The sequence below is a fragment of the Nipponia nippon genome, unplaced genomic scaffold (assembly GCF_047370975.1).
Source record: "Nipponia nippon isolate SJK-2023a ecotype South Korea unplaced genomic scaffold, ASM4737097v1 scaffold_2, whole genome shotgun sequence".
Classification (NCBI taxonomy): domain Eukaryota; kingdom Metazoa; phylum Chordata; class Aves; order Pelecaniformes; family Threskiornithidae; genus Nipponia; species Nipponia nippon.
The window spans coordinates 44,469,073-44,489,504 of record NW_028262336.1 but is presented as its reverse complement, the minus strand read 5'-3'; the positions used below and the strand labels follow the sequence as shown (position 1 = coordinate 44,489,504).

The 20,432-nt window shown below is 39.3% G+C and overlaps 1 protein-coding gene across 1 annotated transcript; it reads left to right on the top strand.

Moving 5' to 3' along the window:
- The first annotated feature begins 12 nt into the window (after nt 1-12).
- On the top strand, nt 13-15,656 carry EIF2S3 (eukaryotic translation initiation factor 2 subunit gamma). The gene is made up of 12 exons (XM_087758975.1): nt 13-263; nt 2,593-2,656; nt 3,151-3,278; nt 3,404-3,525; nt 4,951-5,045; nt 6,843-7,001; nt 8,301-8,435; nt 9,362-9,456; nt 10,394-10,538; nt 10,967-11,136; nt 12,123-12,295; nt 14,342-15,656. Exons 1-12 carry the CDS (start codon nt 195-197, stop codon nt 14,403-14,405), a joined length of 1,419 nt encoding a protein of 472 aa, XP_087615101.1. The 5' UTR covers nt 13-194; the 3' UTR covers nt 14,406-15,656.
- The last annotated feature ends 4,776 nt before the right edge of the window (nt 15,657-20,432 follow it).

Below are 20,432 nucleotides of genomic sequence, written 5' to 3'. Positions count from 1 at the left end.
GCGGCGCGCCTGAGCCGCTACCGCAGAGCGGCGGGGCTGGCGGCGGCTCCGCGCCGGACAGCGCGGCGGGTCCCTGAGCCGGGCGTCTGCCCCCCGGCCGGCGGGTGCCGGGCTGGACGCCGGTGGCGCCGCCGCCGAGCGGAGCTGGGGGTCAGGCAGCCGCGCGAGTCTGCCCGCTTCCTCTTCGGGCCAAGATGGCGGGCGATGAGGCGGGAGTGACTCTGGGGCAGCCGCACCTCAGCCGGCAGGACCTCGCCACCTTGGTGAGACCCGCACGGGGGCCACCAGGGGACGGGGCGAGGCAGCCGCGGGCGGGGGCGCCGAGGGGCGGCGGATGCGGGCGTCGGGGGCCGGCGGAGCGTGGCGGGGCCGGGCGGGCCGTTGCGGGGTGGCGGCGGCGGTGGCGGCAGCGCTCGCAGGCGGAGGGGATCCGCGCCTCCCTCCAGGCCCCGCCGCGGCCCTTGGGGCCGGTGAGGTCCGAGGGGGCGCGGACGGCGGCGGCGCTTGGGGGGGGGGGGGGGTGAGTTGCAGCGCGGCGGGGCTGAGGGAAGGGATAGCTGGAAGCAGGCGCGGGGCAGCAGGTTAGGCCGGTCGCAGCGGGTTTGGGTTGGCTGGATGAGGCCCTGCGCTTGCTGGTGAGGTGGGTCCAAAACCCGGCGGGTGGCGTCCCGGTTCTGCGAGCGAAGCCTTTGTGTGTCAGTGGTGGGGACGTGCAGTTTCCTCCTTGTAAGGGCTGTCGTGCTTGGTGGTGTTAAAGGCTCTTCCCTCTCCGAACTAAACTCATAAATTGGCGTTCTGTTCCCGAGCGGGCTAGGTGGAGTGCTTGCCAGCCCTGTCTTGGTTGATCTACCAAGGAAATTTTCCAGACTACCAAGAAAATTAGTTGCAGTAGTCTCTTGCTGTGGTAGTCTTGCCTATTAAATATCTGGCCTGTCTCACTTATTACACATAAATCCAGACAAAACCAGTCTAAAATTTTATTGCTGCCTCCCTGGTTTTCAGCAAACTAGAAGACTTTATTTGTCTTTACAGTAATAATGTTTGAAATTCTTGGGGTTTGAGCACAAGAATTCTTTTTGTGTTATAGCGAAGCATGTTGATATTCATTAGAGAAGCACATTAGTAACTTCAGAAAGTTTCTTTACTTCCTTTCATCGTTGACCACGGCATTTGCCAGTCGGAAGGAGCGCGAATAGGCCTTGTTGGAAGGTCAGCAGGAATTACCTTTAAGGCCTATTCTGTGTTTTTTCAGTTGGCCCTTGAATGCTTACTATTGACTAGAGCTTCTAGCTGAACTTAGCCTTATACCAGTCTTGAGGAAGAAAACTGCACGCGTGCATAATTGTGTGCACCGGGAACAATTCTCTTGATGACGGGATTCGCATCATGCTTACGTGCTTGTCACCCTACTAGATGGTGCCATCTGCAGTTCATGTTCTCACCGTTGACTTCAGTGTGTGTAGTCATTTTCAGTTAGATATACAAGAAATATAAATTGAATTGCCTGTGTTAGGTGGACAAAACTTGTTTTGTATTGAGTGTGAACGTTTTATTCATGTAATACTTGAGAATAGAATGAATGAGTTTACATTTTTACACAGATGTGTTTAAGTTTGATTGTTATGCACAGAACCTGCATGTAACAGTGTAAACAATACATGATTTAATGTCACTTAATGTGTGTGTGTTATTGGTATCCTAGCAAAATATTTATATCCTGTCCTACACTGAGAACTCTTTTGGCATTGTGAAACTTTGCTTGAACTGAGCAGCTCATCCATATGAATTCAGTGCAGGATGGAAATGAGACAGTTTCAAAAATAGGAACATTTCAGTGGATTTCAACATTTGTCCAATATTTGGACAAACAGCTTTAAAAAAACCAAAACAACTCTTTCAGAGTTGTCTTTTTAACTATACAGAATGTATTTGTAAGTGCTTCGACCTGCCAGGTGCTACCAGTAGGTTCATGAGACGGTCTATTTAGGACAGCAGAATTTTTGTCTGGTACCTAAAGTAGAAATAACAGTATTTGAGGAAAAAGTAGCCATTTAAAGAAAACAAAATTAAATCCATGACGCTAATGAAATCTCTGGGCCTACTGACTCCAAAGTGTTGCTTGTAATTATATATTGACTGTAATGGAACCTTATACCAATTAAACAACTGTTTATTGACAAACCTTCTTTTTTAAAACATAGATGCAGTTCACTATGTAGCCCATGGAAAGTTAACTGGAATTTGCCTGTTATGTGTAACTTAAGTTTGGGGGTAGATAAGGGGTTTTTTGTGTGTTAGAGCTGCTTTTTTTGTTTTGTTTACTTCCATCTTCCTTTAACACCTCGCAGCCTATACCAATTTACAGTCAGTGTTTTGATTTGCAACCTATACTTATTTCCAATCAGGATTTTGTTTACTTTTTGTCCTATTTCACATACTTAAAAGACTGGAATGCGTATCTAGAGTTATTTTAATGAGCTTGGTTGGATTTTTGCTGAATAGAACTACTGGATAATTTTTAAGAAAATACATATAGTACTCTCTAAACATTTAAATACAAGAAGAATAAATTCTAAAATCTCCCTCATACAGGATGTTACCAAGTTGACGCCTCTTTCACCAGAAGTCATCAGCAGACAAGCGACAATTAATATAGGTAAAAACAAACTTCTGAAAAAGAGGGGGGCATTCATGTGACTCTTCTGGTGCTCATGCAGTAGCATATGGTACCTATGTGACAACATTTTAAAGAAATTTTTACTGAAACAGACAGTAATACAGATAAAATTTATAATAAAAACACTATATCGAGATGCAGGAAGAGACTTGACAAACCCTTTTAACCACCAATTTTGCTTCAAGAACACTGTTGAATGAAGTGGGGAATACTTGCTAAAGCAGAGTTTATTTCATCTTAAAATTAAGCATTGAAATGAGTTTCATGAAAATGCAAAGATCTGTCCATTGGGAGCTTAATTTATGATCTTGTTTGTTTAAACAAAAATGATTATGAAACCCATACGTGCTTCTGATGGGAGCTCTGGACTTACTGGCTGCAGAGAGTTTGGGGTAATTATGCGTTGATCCTAATGGAACATTGCACAAAATTAAACAATGGTTTATTGACAAACATTTGCTTTTAAAACATAGGTACAATTGGTCATGTAGCCCATGGAAAGTCGACAGTAGTCAAAGCTATATCTGGAGTTCATACTGTCAGATTTAAAAATGAACTGGAAAGAAATATCACAATCAAGCTGGGTTATGCTAATGCAAAGGTGAGTCATTACTATAAATCTAGCAAATATATTGCTAATATATTTCAGGGTGGACGTAATAAGTTTATAAGTAACTAACCTTTGATGAATTAAACTTTTTCTCAATTTTTAAAAATTACTTACAGATTTACAAGCTGGATGACCCAAGCTGTTCCCGGCCAGAGTGTTACCGATCCTGTGGAAGTAGCACCCCAGATGAGTTCCCTACAGATATTCCTGGCACCAAAGGGAACTTTAAACTAGTCAGGTAACTGCTGTAAAATGAACGGTATAAATTCTGTTTACTTTATGTGCACTTCCTTTTGTGTAACTGAAAATATTCCGGATTGAGCTGGAAGCTGAATGAATTGTTGCGGCAGACCACATGTTCTTAGATGCTGGACACCCCTGATCTTGGGTTTCATCTAAACTGCCTTGTTTTTATTAGTCGTGATGCACAGTCTACAGTGGAGCACAACTGTATCTTCTGTGATCAGGTATTTGCAGGACTTTGAAGTGAAATGATATTTTTTTTCTGCTATGAATATAAGTACATTTTAAAGCCACTAGAATGAGAACTAATGTGGACCATACAAATGCATGTTTAAAATTCCTTTCTGAAGGGTCATCTTTGTTAAACTTTTTCTTCCTAGAGGCAGAAAAGTTTTCAAAGTTCTTAAAACGAATCTATGAAAACCTGATACTTAATGAGATCAGGCCTCTAAGTGGAGGCCAGGTGTCCTTTGTGTACTTCATTTCTAAGAAAGCATAGCATGGTCATTATGCAAGTGTAGTAACCACAACAGTTGTTACATGGGTCCTTGCAATGATTGCTTCAGTGAGAGTAGTCACAAAGACTGTTGTACGACAAGATTCCTAGTTCGTGCTTATGTGTAAAATACACGTACTGTTGTAGTCACATATTTCCTTCCTCTCCTCAGATTCCCAGTAGAGCACTTGTAACAATAACTTCTGTTGGAGTGTGACAGTCATGCAGCCGTTGTTAAACTATTGGTTAAAAGCTTTGGATCTTTTATCTTACTGTTTATTTGCTTATAGTAGATTTTTAACATTGTCACTGAAGCAGCAAATTAGTCCCGTTCTTTTTGGTGGTGTGCTATCAGGAAACAAGTTTTCTTCACTGAATAGGTTCAGGCACGAATGTAGTGAATTGACTATTATGATCTGCACAGAAAAATCATAAGGTTGGAAGTAAGAGCTGTAACATTGTCTTTGTAGATAAACCTTTGGAGTGAAATGCAATTATAATAGTGTAATTAAAGATGCATAATTTTCTAAAATTGGAGAATGGGAGAGGTCTTTTAAGAGAGAGAAGAGAAATCCTGTGGTTTGTTGTTTTGGGGTTTTTTTTCTTGTTTTATTCTGATGCATTTAAATCTAGTCTAATTTACAGGTAAATTCGTGAAACGTTAAAGCGGTACCTAGTATGGATATATGGTATCAAATCTTAAAACTCAGAAAAACTATTCAGTAGCCATTCAGTAGTCTTTGTGTTCTTACAAAAATACTTTTAAGATATTATTTCTCAGCATCTGTCTTGAAATGTTTGTTTTATCTGTCTGTTTTAAGGATGCTTTTAACCTTTGTGTCTGCCTAACCACTCACATAAATCAGTCAGAGAAATTGCTGATAATTGGCTTTTGGTCTTCTTTTAAACCTTCTTCTACAACAGGCATGTCTCTTTTGTGGATTGTCCTGGCCATGATATTTTGATGGCTACTATGCTGAACGGTGCAGCAGTAATGGATGCAGCTTTACTGTTGATAGGTAATGATTGCTACACAAAAGCAGAGCGCTCTTTTTTTTAATATCATGAAGCAACTTTATATGGGTTTTAAAATTTAGTGGGGCGGAGTGAACGATTAAAACAAGTGAATGCTTTTGAGATATGTTTAAGAAGATTAAGTGATGCTACAAAGAAAATGTACCCCAACAAGGTGGGGGTTTTTTAAACATAGCTATACATGCTTATTTGTCTGGTAGCTGGCCCAATTGATAGAAGATTAGTTGGCTAAGATGAAACCTTATAATGGTATAGTACTGTTAAATTTATATAATTTTGTGGAAATACATTAGCTACAGGTATATTTTGAGTTTCTCTGAAGCTTCAGTTTGATTTAAAAACATAGCCTTAGCCATGCAGGGGAGTCCACAAACATCAACACAAAGAGTAAAAGCTTAGATAAATACGGAAAAAATCAAGGTACAGGAGATTTATCTCGATCCATACAATTTTTGTTTTCATTTGCAAACAACGGGAAATGAGTAAAACTCATTTTTATATTTCCATAGAACAATGCAGTGCTCTACAGTGATAAATAGCGATTATGTTACCTGGATAGGGCGTGTCAACAAACAAGAACAACAGCTTCAGATATCATAGTTTAAATCATCTGAGATAGCTGATAAGCTGTTGTTGTGGTTTAACCCCAGCCAGCAACTAAGCACCATAAGGCCGCTCGCTCACTCCCCCCACCCCAGTGGGATGGGGGAGAGAATCGGAAGGGTGAAAGTCAGAAAACTCGTGAGTTGAGATAAGAACAGTTTAATAGAATAGTAGTATTAGTAATAATAATAATATAATAATATAATAATAATATACAAAGCCAGTGATACACTATAGAATTGGCTCACCACCCGCCGACCAATTCCCAGCACGTCCCTGAGCAGCAATCGCTGCCCCCCGGCCAACTCTCCTCAGCTTATATACTGAGCATGATGCCATATGGTACGGCATAGCCCTTTGGCCAGTCTGGGTCAGCCCCCCTGGCTGTGCCCCCTCCCAGCTTCTTGTGCACCGGGCCGAGCATGGGAAGCTGAAAAGTCCTTGGCTAGTGTGAGCACTACTTAGCAACAACTAAAACATCAGTGTGTTATCAACATTATTCTCATACTAAACCCAAAACACAGTGCTATACCAGCTACTAGGAAGAAAAATCAACGCTATCCCAGCTGCAACCAGAACAGCTGTCATTCCTCCTGACTGTTTAGATCTAGAAAGTGTGATAGACCAGGCTTCAAGATTAACCACCATAATGGCACATCAGGCCAAGGTTGGCTTCTTGGATGGCTGAAATCCAAACCATGCTGATAACTGCACTGTTCACATACTTCATGTATTTATTGTGTGTTGTACAGTTTGGGGATCTTGGCATTTTTATGGCTTTGGTGATAAGAAAACACCAAAGAATTTTAAGATATTTCTTGAAAGGTGAATTGTCCATTTTGTTACAGTCTGCACTGAGGTGTCTAGAGACCTAGAGGATGGAATAAGTCAAGTAGACACAAGTTAGCTGTCGGTATCTTTGGAAATTTTAAATGCTTCTGTTGGGAGCAAGTAGAATGGGGGACTCTGGCAACCTCTCATCTGTCATATATTGTGTGGGTGGTAAAGCCAGCACTTCTGGAGAACAGTAGGCGCTTATTAACTTGATGCTTCACATGTAGCTTACTGAGACCTGACTGTCTTTTTTTATAAAGATACAATGGAAAGTAGATGTCCTAACTGTAGGAGTTTTGTCTGTCTTTATAATTTCTATATTGCAGTCACTTTTCTTCTTTCAGCTGGTAATGAGTCATGCCCTCAACCCCAGACCTCAGAACATCTAGCTGCTATAGAAATCATGAAACTGAAACACATTTTGATTCTACAGAATAAGATTGATTTGGTGAAGGAGAGCCAGGCTAAAGAACAGTATGAACAGATTCTTGCATTTGTACAAGGTAAGTTTTCAACAGCAGAAATTCAGTTAATGGTGGAAATTTTTCCGTGTTGGGACACGGACATAGTGGTTTTCTGTATGTTTATAGGAAAGCTTCCCCTGCTTAGATGATGCTGTTGTACATAGTCTGTTAATCTGAAAAATTGACCATTGGAGTTGTGCTTCTTAACTGTGTCAGACTGCTTACGTACGGTGATGTTGTGGCTGTTGGTCAGAACGCTTGATGTAAAACTAATAGCAATAGCTCTTGTCTAGTTGCTTTCACTGAATTTGTGGTTTCTTCTTGGTATTGTCTCTTCTTGGATTGTTTCTTTGCTAGAGATTGTACTGTGATTTTACTGCAGTGCAGGAGAGAATGAAGCAGTACTTGTTAGGGACACCTTGTAGGTATAAACGTGTTAGTTACTTTTACCTAATCACAAAAGATTGGCCTTTCATCTCTCTGTAAGTTCAGTTCAGACAGTGTTATCCTACTCTGTCCGTAAAGTTCTGCTCAACTTTAGTCTACTGCTTTGAGTTTCACCTTTCCCAGGAGCTTCCGCTGTTTTCTCTGCTTATCTACTTTAGCTGGGGTATGTGAAAAGCTGCAGCGCTAGATCGTCACCATCAAAAGTAGCCAATGGGTCTTTCTTTTTTTTTTTTTTTTTAGTTCAGAATTGTTACCTTGCATAAGCTGTTCATTACAGCTGTCAGAGTGGCTTGATGTGTAAATCTGGAGTTTGTGAGAACTGGAGTTATCACAAGAAATGTAGATATAATTAAAATTAATAATATCTAACAGGCCTTGATAACTAAATGAATCCTCCCATAAAATTAGGATTTTTCTAAAATATGTATTTCTATTGCAAAACTTAGAAAACATACATCATTAAATTGATAGGAGTTTTAGTTTGTCAGAATGAAATCTGAGCGTAAAGTTTATACTGATGTATCAAACACCGAGATATCCGATCTCTCTTAGGAAATTAAGACTATTTCTGATCACAGTGTAGGAAGTGAGTTCTCCCTTAGAGCAGAAAAGTATCTTGCACAATGTTCAGAGGGCAACCGTAAAGCTCTTCAGTACACAGTTATCCAGAGGCAACATGAGGGTTGTTTCAGAATGCCTCGAAAAGAAGGTCTGGCTGGTTTGAGCTAAAATGTTGAAGGGAAGGGTAAATGCTCTGATACTTACTGCTTTGGGAAATACACATAACATGTGCCTTGAAATTCATTAGTATTTTTAACAATGACAGAACACTTGGTCATGTTGCTGTACATACTGTATTAAGGCTTGATGTTGAACTTGATTTTGGTTTAGGTACAGTTGCAGAAGGAGCTCCAATAATTCCAATCTCGGCACAATTGAAATACAACATTGAGGTAGTTTGCGAGTATATAGTGAAGAAAATCCCAGTCCCTTTGCGAGACTTCACATCTGAACCAAGGCTTATTGGTATGTAAATGCTTTAGGTCTGGGCTTTTGTGGCTAACCATTTACTGCAGGTATCTACACTTAGAATAGCATGTTGCTGAATGCTCTAAAAAGAGGTAAGTTTAAAAGAATCGTTTAGTGCACTCTTATTTTAAAACTTGCATGTTTGCTGAGGGCTGTATTGTTCGTTCATCGTTAATTGCTATAGTTAAATTTGTTTCAGGTAATTGCTGTTTTTTGTGTATATTCTATGTGTATGACAGCACTAAAATGCAACAAAGAAGAGAAATTTATCTATGTCTGAAAAACATTCCTTTAGTTGCTATGAATTTAAATTTGATTTAACAAACTACCGACAAACTGCTGAATTTGAAAATTAAGTTATTTCCATAAAAATCTTATAGGTAGCCTGGTTATATTTTCTGTCTCCTGTCTCCTGGTTATAATTGTCAAAGTCTCAGTTCTCGTCCAGCCTGTTAGGAAATTCAGTTCCACTATGGTGAATCTGTTTGCCCTTTTTTCCATATAAACCATGGGAGACCTACAAAACATGTTCAGAATGCAGAAAAATTGACTACATTAAAACAAGGTTTCCATATTCACAACTGACATTGTGAATATTGAAGGGGTTTTGTAATACAGTTGATCATTGCTTTCTTTTTTCAGATACTGATCTTAATTTCTGCTATGCAGAAACAGTTTTTAAAAACATTTATGTATGTGAGCAGATTAAATGGTTTTGAGAACAAAATCGACTATATACTTAAAGATTTGGAATAAAATATTCATCATATTTTAGTGTTCTTCCTGAATTATGTTTTTGTAATATTTATAAATGTGTACACCTTCAAAGAATAGGGAAGCAGTCAAAGTTGCTAAAGACAGACACTAATTCTTTAAAAACCCGACCTTTAAATATAAACCTGGTTATGGTCTACTCTTTTCAGTAATTAGGTCTTTTGATGTCAACAAGCCTGGCTGTGAAGTTGATGACCTTAAGGGAGGTGTAGCTGGTGGCAGTATTCTAAAGGGTGTTTTAAAGGTAACCTTTTCCCTCTCTTGTCTGGAGATTCGTAATGATAATAGCAAGTAGAGTTTTTGCATGCTTAATACAAAATGCATCTATATAGTTGCATTTTTTTTAAACTAGAATACAGTCAGATGACACTTATCTTTTCTGTCTGTGCCTCATTTTTACTTTCCTGTTTTAAAATACCAGAGCAAGAAACATTGATTTTTATTTTTTAAATATATTTTTGATACTGTAGTCTTAACTTTTGCTAATAATGATACTGATTTCATTGCTTACAAATTGAGGGAGCTATTTTTTTTTCCATCCTACCACTTTTATGTGCTGAATTATTGGGGGGAAGAGGAGAGCAAAAGAACTTTAAAAGTACCTTGGAAGTGTGCATGGGTTCCTACAGGTCCCACTTCCCCATTTAAATATTCTGTATATTTTGATTTTTTTTTTTACTCCGTTTGTGGGATACTGTCAATAGATGGAAACTTTAAAAGTTGCTCTGCTAGACTGGAAAGCAAACTACATCTTTGAACATTTATACAACTTCTGTTTTCTTTGTCTTACAGTTTATTGATGCTGATCAGTTACACCGATCAAATTAACTTCAACTTTTCTTAGTTCTGTAATGTTTCTAAATGAAATGTAATTTTAAAAAAATAAACTAAAAATTAAATGTTGGAATTATTGCTGATAGAGATCCTTTGCTAAAGCAGTTTTACAAATTGTATTGAAAAGAAAATCAATTGTTACACTGGCTAGAAGATACAGAGCTTTCAATATTGTTCAATTTGCAGTAAACAGTGCAAGAGAAGTCCTAGAAGTTCTAAAGTAGCCCAGAACCAAGGACTTGTATAAATAGTAGATCTTGGGATAAGTAGGTCTTATCTGTGACTAGTGGTTAGCTTTATATTCCTGTGAAACAACCAGTTAATCACTTTTTCACTTTTGTAATTAGGTGGGTCAGGAAATTGAGGTCCGGCCTGGTATTGTGTCCAAGGACAGTGAAGGAAAACTCATGTGCAAGCCAATCTTTTCCAAAATTGTGTCACTCTTTGCCGAACACAATGATCTACAATATGCTGCTCCAGGGGGTCTTATAGGTAAGAATATTCTCTTATGAAGAGATTTATTTCTTCATGCTTATTGAAAACACTTGGTTTCGCTCAACAATAAATTTCAGTGTAGTAAACAAAAAGGCTATGAGCAATTTCAAGTCATTCATATATGTAGAGAGACACAACATGGGTGTGAAAATTGGATATTTAATAAATAAATAATTTTCCTGAACATCACTGGCCAATGCAGATTAACTTGCATTGTTAATTGTACCAGCTTTAACAGTAGAATATTTCTTCATCTGTTTAGACAGAGCTCACAGCCTTGCTGACATGCTGAAAGTGCTGTCCAGGTAATAGGGAATTCCCAGTACATTCTCAGTTTGTTGTTTTTAGATCTTCAAATATTTTAATACATAAATGTGACAGCTGCCTTTCAGTTACTCCTTGTGACTTTCCTTGTTGTGTTGTAGGTGTTGGAACTAAGATTGATCCAACTTTGTGTCGGGCTGACCGAATGGTAGGCCAAGTTCTTGGTGCAGTTGGAGCACTGCCAGAAATATTTACAGAGCTAGAAATTTCCTATTTCTTGCTGAGACGACTATTAGGTGTGCGCACTGAAGGAGACAAGAAAGCTGCAAAGGTCTGTACCCTTTTTTTTTTCCTGATTTCTCTTCTTGTGCTAAGTTTTATTAGTATATACATTTTTTTATCTTATGTAGTAATTTTGTCTCCCTGTTCATATATGCTTGTCAGTAAACTTATCTGCTTATTTAATATTGTAGAAGAATGCTTTTCAGAGGAGTAGGCATTCATAGTAGTTTAAAGTAACATAAAGTGTTTGTGTGTCCTGAAATTAGGTATTCTTCTAAACATGCTGGTAGTTCTTTTCCTTTGCTATCAGCCTATTCATTTGTGCAACAATTAGTTTTATACACGTACTGATCTACTTCCTACTTACCTGCTTTTTGTAGATTCTCTCTCTGAAGAACTTTTTAAAGCTGAGTGTTTGGGGTTTTTTTTTTTCCAACTACAGTGTTTCAAGAAACTGAACTTGATGCACGGCACAATCTCATGTTCTGTGGTCCATTTTACACAAATCAAACTAAAAGATCATAGTTTTTCCTGTTAGCATTAAAATCTATGAACTGCTTCATGCAGCAGTAAGTTAAGTGCTTCAGTCTCTTTATCCAGTGAAATGAATTATTTTTTGAGAAACCATTTTGATGTATGTAGGTATAAGGGAAATGAGAATATCCAGATTATTTAAAATAACGGTATAACATTCCAGTTTGTAGCAATATCTGAGACTGTTTACGCTTTTAATACAGTATGTGCAATCTTCAGTATGTTTTGTAGAAAATGTAGAGAAATTCCAAGAAAATATAGCATACCAAGAACCTGCAGTACTACAGGCACAACATATTTACGTGTTTGTCCTTTCACATATAAACTTTATCCACTGACTGTTGCGCATGGTTGGGGGGGGGGTTATTTAGAGTTTTTGCACTTCTCAGCTGTATCTTTTTTTGTGGCAGGTAGGTAACAGAAGATACTCAGTATTGTCTGTGGTATGTTTTTTTTAAATACTAAAGCTTATGTTTCAGAGTTTTGTATGTCTGTCTTCAGGTGCAAAAATTATCGAAGAATGAAGTTTTAATGGTAAACATAGGATCCTTATCTACTGGAGGGAGAGTCAGTGCAGTAAAGGCTGATTTGGGGAAGATTGTGCTAACTAACCCAGTATGCACAGAAGTGGGAGAAAAAATTGCTCTGAGTCGAAGAGTTGAGAAACACTGGCGGTAAGTTGGTGCTAAAGTGGTAGAGTACCTGGTTGTTTTATTGTTAACAAAAATACATGGATCTGATTTTGTTCTAGAATAGGTAAGCGTATGTCTGTTTTAAAAATTCCTCTGGATTTTCCGAACACATGGAAACCATTATTGTGGGATACTTCATTTCGTTACTAGCCTCTTTTTTTTTAAAGAGGCATTATAATTGGGTAGATACCTATTAGTTAACAGACAAGGAAACATCTGAGGTTCATGGTTTGTTGCCAAAACTGCCATGCTATAAATTGAGCTAACAGTAGGCAACCTTGGCAGAGTGGTTTGGAAATCCGAGTAATGTTAAGCCAAAGCCTGTCTTTATACACACCTAAATCAATGGTGTTTTACCTGTGGAGCTGTATGTGACTTCTAGTGCAACCTTGAAGTAATAGCAGGAGAATGGAGGAGGGACATTGTAAGGTTCAAGTATTTTACATACTATGAGCAGAGAGGAAAGAAAAACTATTAACTGGATTGACCCATTCGGATGACAGATATAAAATGTCTGACTGCACAGAAGCATCCGGAGGCTGAAAATGATGAGCAGAATTGGTTGATGATTCATTTTAATCATAGTGCCATACTTCTCTTTAGATGGTTATGCATACTGTACCTGTTGTGTTCCATAAGACTACGTAAATATCATAAGAACATAAGGGTATTTAGATTTGTTGGCCATGCACAGCTCTTGTGGTGTAAGGGAACATAGCCATTTTTACAAGAAGTCTCTACTGTATGAAAAAGAACCAAGCTTTAAATATCTGTGGATGCATGTTTCTTTTTTAGATCAACAATAAAGTGTAGACGGGAATTTAGTGCTTGCTGTCTCAGAGCTAGCTGACAAATTAGGGAAGAGATTATTCCCTAAAAAAAACAAGGAAAAAAGATAATTTGTCTTGAACAGGAGGGGGGGGGGGAAAAAGACAGGACCCAAATTAAGTCAGGGAAAGCAGAAGGAAGAGGAGAAACTATTTATATTGGAAATGATGCTTTTTTTTGAGCTATAGACTGACAGCTTGTGCAAATTTTAATGTGACTTTTGTTGCTTCTGTAGATTACTTCCCACTTGAAAAACATGACCAAATTTTGCCAGAAAGCCCACTTGTCTCTGGATTAGGGGGTGGGCAATTAGCAGCAGCCTGCCATAAAGATCCTGTTATTAGAAAGTTGCCTTCTATGCTGTATTAAAAGGACAGAAGAGACAACATAAGGGAACTGAAAGTTGAGAAAAGGGAAAGGAGGCAAACCGGGAAGAGCAGCATAATAAAATCCAATTGGAGTAAAGACAATGTATGGTTGGTACTGTGAAAAGGAACTTGCAGCCTGAGGCAATGGAGTACTGAAAAGATGGAAGCAAGTGAGAAAGCAAGAGATAAAAAGGAGGTATAAAATAGAAAGTAAATATACAGAGGCATAGAGGTTAAACAGCAAATGGCCGAGCAAACAGGATACACTAGTGATTCCAAGGAACAGTGAACTCAAAGGTGGACTAGTTATAACCTGTGGATATGGTCCTAAAAAATGGGAAGTGCTGGGCTAAAAGGGGCCTTCATTTTACTGAATATAAATAGTAGAACTTACCTGAGAGTTGAGTTACCTTTGTAGGTTACATGTTCACTGAGAGTTACAGCTCTGTTTATAACCTTACTGTCATCTTGTCTGAATTTTCACATTTTCATTTCTATTTGGAAGTAATGCAGCACTTCAGGCACAGGTGAAAGAGATCAAGCTGGGAATAGATTTAGAGTCCACCAGTACAACATAAGTTACAAAATGTTCAGATTTTTAGTTTACTGTTCAAAGGTACATCCTTAGCCGATTACAAACATATATAATCCTTTCTTATTCTGTGTTTCTACTAACCAGTCTTAGATCTTGTAGGATATTTTGGGTGGGAGACAAGTGGAGAAGATTCAAAATGTGAGAACTGAAGGCATAAGCATGACAGAAGGATGTTGATTTATCCTGGATATTTCTGACTACTATTAAAAGTAATATAAACTGTTTTTCTTTTTGCAGTTTAATTGGTTGGGGTCAAATCAGAAGAGGAGTGACAATCAAGCCAACTGTTGATGATGACTGAAGAACAAGAGAAAGTGCTTCATTTCTAAAGATGAAGTGCCTGTTTCTATTTCGGAGGGGGTATATTTTCACAGTGGAATTGGAAGCTGTGCAAACGTTATCTTTGAGTTGTATGGCTGTCCTTGTACATTTTATTGAATTTTACCCTCTTACTAAAATACTAGTCACTATCACCATTAAAAGTGTAAAAGAATTGGCATAGAAGTGGGTTTAATTATCCACATCCTAGTAGAAATTAATTGTACATGTCTCATGGCATGTCTAATTTATGTTACTTTGTGTTTCAGATATATCCGTTTAATATCAGTCAAGCAAGCCCCAGTGTAACACACAAACTATAAATCTGGTATTGAAATAAAATATTGCTTATTTTCATTAATTCATACAATTTTTCTGAGTAACAAAAGACTGCAGTGATTGTTCAACCAGTACAAGAATTAAAAGCAAAAAACCAAACTCTTCTTGAAGACTAGTACCCTTTCTGCACAGTATCTTGTTTTGTTTAGACAGCTGTTCACAACAAAAACTTTCTTCCTTAGTTTGTATGGTTCTGACTTTAGGGTTCTAGCTGTATTATGCTTTGTAATTAGGATGGCAATGTTGACTGACTTAAATTTGTCACTTCCAATATTACAAGGAGTTTTGGTTAAACCCCTAAAAAAAACTACAAGTAAACTGGATCTGAATTGGCAGTACTGTTTTTGACCTTATTTTAGAATGGATTTATGAAAAGAATGTGATTAATTTGAAATGTAGCTGTTTGTCATGGTGGAACTCTGTGTGGGTGACCTGAGAGCTCTTTATACAGTAGGAGTAAACTGCTTATTTCAAAGTTATATAAATTTAGCTGTGATCTTGAACTATAAAATATCTGGAAAAGACTGTAGAAGGGAATGATTTGGGGGCGGGGGAGGAGGCATTCAGAATGAGATGAGGAAAAAGGTGTAAAACCACTTTTGCTTAGTTAGCCTGAATCACACTCCTTAGGAGAAAACATAATGTAATAAACTTACTGTAGGGTGCTAATACTTCCATCCATTTAGGTTTAACTTCTTCATTTGTACTAATGTACATAGTTCTAGGTATTTCATATACTAGACTATATAGCAAGTCGTGCTACTTTCCATATTTTTATACGAAGTACTGTGTTGATTTTCAAAGCCTGGTTTCAGTTGTATTTAATATCTTCAAGGGCATTCTAAAGGTAAATATAGTTTCATTCATCAAAATGGACTTTGATGAAGCAACTTGAGTTTTGTTCCCGATTTTGCATTGTATTTTGTGTTGCCTTATTCCAACTACATTCTTGTACTCAGTTTCTCCATTTGTAAAGTAATTCTACCTCACGTGGTATTGAGACTAAATACATTAATTTAAGGGCTTCTCATTTTTAAAAGAGAGAGCTAGCTATAGCTCTTCCTGACTCTCCTCGTACTTGACCAATATACAGTCTTAAATGTGTCTGTTTCAAAGACTGCATCTTCCATGCTTTGGAAGCTCATTTCTGTAACTCCGAATTCTAGGAACTTGGATAAACTTATGTCTTGCCTAGTTAGGGAGCATGGGGGCGAGCACAAAAGAGAAAGTAAGCTACCGCAGAGTGCTAGGGTGATATCACCGCCAGGGGGAAATCTAGTCCAAAGAATTCTTTCTAAATGCACTGCGTGTATGGGTCTAATGATACAGAAATGCTGAAATGCTTCTGACAAATTGGTTATGTGCCCATAGGCATTTTTAGGCATCTAGATATTTTGGAGATTGGGCCTTAATCTCTTGAGCTGCAATTTAAAAAATAAAAGTGCCATAAACTTTCCGAAACACTTAATGTACTCCTTCACTTGCATAGGTAATAAATGCAAAGTACTAGTATTGTCCTAGTGCTAGGATTAGTAGCCGGCCTTACATCCTTCCAGCCGTAGGTCATTACTTAATTCAGCTCTAAAACATTATTTGATACTGCTGGAGTTGATAGCGGGTTTATTAGGTAGGTATATGTTATCGGTAACATGAATAAATGCTTTATGAAAGTGTCTTGCTCCCTCTCAAATGTTAAGTAGTATTTTGTTTGTCTGATGGCGTGCACAGGAACTGGTGGGAACTAGAAAGAGAACAGAGGCAATGAAGTGCCAGGGTAGTGATTTTTGCTTCTGGCCCATTCTTGCATCAGCCTGCTTTCACAATGGCTCTTCCAGGCTGGGCTAGGTTTTTTTTTAGCAGCCGCAGCCCTCTCCCAAGGCAGTTTCCTATATTCTGGACTGTTCTCCACTTCTTTGTGATGGTAGACTTAGGTTTGTTACCCGTGCACGTCTGCTGTGTTGTGCAGGAAAGAGTTGCTTAAGAGGGGGATGGTTGCGGGATAGCGTGTCTGGCCCAAAGCCTGTTCCTGATCCCTCCCAAGCGATGAAGGGAGGTGAGGAGCGTGTATAGTCAGTCTGAGGTGTCTGCTACGATTTACATGTGACATAAACAGTGTGCCATATATCCTGTCACATTGTAGCAGTGGGGGAAAGGTGTAAGGCGCAAAGTTCTTTTTTTGCCACCAAAATGTTACATTTCCTCTAACTGGAAAGCTTTGACTCTGCTGGCGCCAGTAAAGAATAATGGGAACATTTGAGATGTCGATGAACGCGAGGCACATGACTGCAGCATCGGAGAGCCAAGTATGAACAGTGTAAGTGTAAATATATTATGTGCTGATGTGTCTGTATCCCCCCCGCTCTGTGCTCACTGAATTGTGATGCTGAGGTTTAGATGACTGACAGGAGAGAAAGAGACACCATGTAAAACTAAGGAAGTTGAAAATTACTTAGATTTTCTTGGCCAGGATGAAAATAGTAACAGATGACTTGCGAGCTTACTCACTTTACCAAGGATTTGCTTCAAAGATGAAGTGATTTTTTTAAAAAATTTTTTTCTTTTTTCCACCCTTCATAGGTCGGATTTGGCTAACATAGGGGTGCAGTTGCATTTCAAATGGGTTGGCCAGCCAGAGCACGAGTGTGGACTTGGCAGCTATCGCACTTGCCGCATTCTGGAGCGGTAGCTGGGTACAGTAGGGCAGCTGAGGTGGCACCAGTACCTACGCTTCGGTAACCGAATCTCTTCCAGTCGTCTGTCAGAACTTGGTAATTGGTTTCAGGAGGGCGCTAGAATAGCGGGACCTCCTCACTATGGGGAGGAAAGCATATCACCTCAATAAATCTTTTGCAAAAGACTTCTGGTATCTAAGAAACCCACCAGACCAGTGTAAGTTAACTGAACTACTGCCTGTTTTGTTTTTATCAACCTGTGATTCGTTCTGTATTAAAACTGGTAAGAGACACTGGCTGGCTGTTATACCAAGGCTTGGTAACACTTTTGCTGGTTAGCTCGCATTAAACAAGCTGCTTAAACATAATGGAGAGCTCTGTTTCTTATCTGTATCACAGATACTGTACTGCCCTGCAAACCACTCCATTAAAATGGTTACCTGGTTTAAGTGTAAGAAATTAGATTTTAAGCAAGCAAAGGCGGACAAAACTTCAAGTAGTTCTTCACTTTAGCTTTTTGTAAATGCCAAAGCGATGACTGCTGCTTCACTTGATTTTATGCATGGAAATGAAGTTGTTATTAATAAAAGTGGATGGTGGTTTCCTGTTGTTTCTGATGGAACTGAAGTCAAGTTTAAAACTGAATAGAAACTATGGGAGGGAAGTGGCTGCTCTCCAAGGTCTGCAGGCAGCCCCTGAGCTCTCCAGCACTGTGCTGTACATCCGAGCCTTCGTGGCTAGAGACTGTCCACAAGCAGCTTTTCCCCTGAAGATAGTCCTCCGGGTTTGTTGTTTTGGGTTTTTTGTTTTTGTTTTTGTTTTTTTAATGTTTCTGCTTCCCATCCAGGTGAGTGTGAAAACTTTATTAATGGAGCAAAACATTTTTTAAGAGAGCAGAAACACCGTATTCCAGGCAGCAAGGGTCACATCTCTCCTTCGCAGCAAGGACGCGCCCCCCCTCTCCCGCATCGGTGCAGAATGCTGAAGTCCTCGTCGCTCAGGGCACCGCAGGTGGATTTTAATCCTCTGTGTACACTCTTCATGGCATCGGACTTGCAACAACCATCGGGACGCTACAGGGATTTGGAGGACCGGTGTTCAGAGCTGTGACTCTAATTAACTCCAGATGGAAACTCAACTTACTCCAAAGTGGAATAAACACCCACAGGAGAGCTGCTCCACTTCATTCCTCTCTTTTTTTCCCTTCCCTCTCTCCCAGTTGTTCTGTCCGTGAAAATGAAAGGTAAAAGGGATCCCTTTACTGCCCGTCCCCATTTGTACAGAAGGTCTCGCTCTCTTACAGACTAGCATCTAGTTCGTGACAAAAGATGTAGAAGTGTCTTCCCAGGGCCATGTTCCAAGTTCTCCTCCACTCAGATCTTGCTGTGTTACAGGCAAGAGAATCACTCACTACCTTACGTTTGCCATAAAGAAAAATGTAGGAAAAACGCATTTACTGGAATCTTTAAAATGCAGGTCAATCACCTGAGTAACTTCTGTAGAAACATGAACCTGCTAAAATAGGGAAACATCAGATTAATGACAACTGTGGTCATATAGCTGCTTTAAAGGAGCAGAAGTCTGGGTTGCTGTTGAAGCTTGGACCTGTCCTGCTCCTGGATGCTTGTTCCACTTCTGTTGTATCAGCCCCGGTGCTTGTACAGATGTGTCATGAATCAGACAAGGGAATGGACTTGAAAAACTTTTTTTTTTTTTTTTTTTTTTTAGAAATGCAAGGAGAGAAGCAGATGAAAGACAGTCTTTTCTGTTGGCAGTTTGGATTTAAAATGAAGTTTGTCATAAGGTTTCAAGTAACAGGGAATATGGGAAATTCTATTTTGCTTTCCCCAGGTAGACAATAACCTTTATGTGTCCTCAGATAGCTAACGTAACTTAAGACTCTATATGTATGACTTTGCACTCTATCTCCATTGAACTAATACTGCATCCCAGTCTGCGTGTACATATCAGTTCTATAGATCTATTAAGTCACACCGATAACACAGTTTGAGCCAGGATATAACAACTGTAATATTGTAATTCCAAGCAGTACAAATGCAAGTGAATGATGGACAAAATAAACCCCAAACATCTCTGGTTTTCCTTCCCCCAAATTCTGTTGGTTTCCACTGCTTAATTATTTTTAGGAATTATTCTGGTGAGCTGACTGAAGGAAGGAGGCACACCTGAGAGTATCTGCGGAGTATCTGCATTTTGGTTGGTTGTATAAGAAGGAGCGTTACACGAAGAGAGCACTTCCCAGAGCTGTGGTGGTGCTACTGTGAGCACCTTAGGTTGGCTGTCAGAGCCCTGGTTTCACGAAAATGTGGGGAGAAAGAGTCATTAGCTTAATTTCATATTAAATTTTCTCTAAGGCATTAGAGAACCATATACTTACGTTTCTTATACTATCGCATATAAGTAACACTACCTCACTAGAAAAAGATCGGTGAATGGCTGTACAGAAACTAGAGTAATTCTGTGATGCAGAAAAGAGATAAAGCGAAGAGCTTGTGTAGTGCATGATGCTTATTGAGGTTCATTCTTTGAAGAAAGAGCTATAAAACACTGAGAAAGATGTCAAGTCTTAACAGGATGGGTAGACTTAGATTCAACAAAAACGTAGGATGATGCTTTGCTTTGTTGCATTGTATACCCTAAACAGAAGAGGTTTTAGGAGAAGTTGATTTATAATCATACCTATAAAGGCAAAAAGACGTTGCTGCTTTAGCCACCTTGGCTGTAACATGCAAGACCAGTGCCTAAAAGTAGAAGTTTAAGCCCTATGTAACCACCAGAGCCCTGTGGTTATATACTGATGTATAAAGTTTGTTGTTGTAGGAGCCGAATATACCTAATGGTGCAGCAGGTTGCCATTTGGGTGAGGGGATGGTTCCCCAGTGTCTTACGGGGAACTCTCTTAAACTAGCCAAAATAAAATGGGGGGGGGGGGACAGGACGGGACACATGAGGGCGCTTAGCGGGCCTGCTAGTTTAAC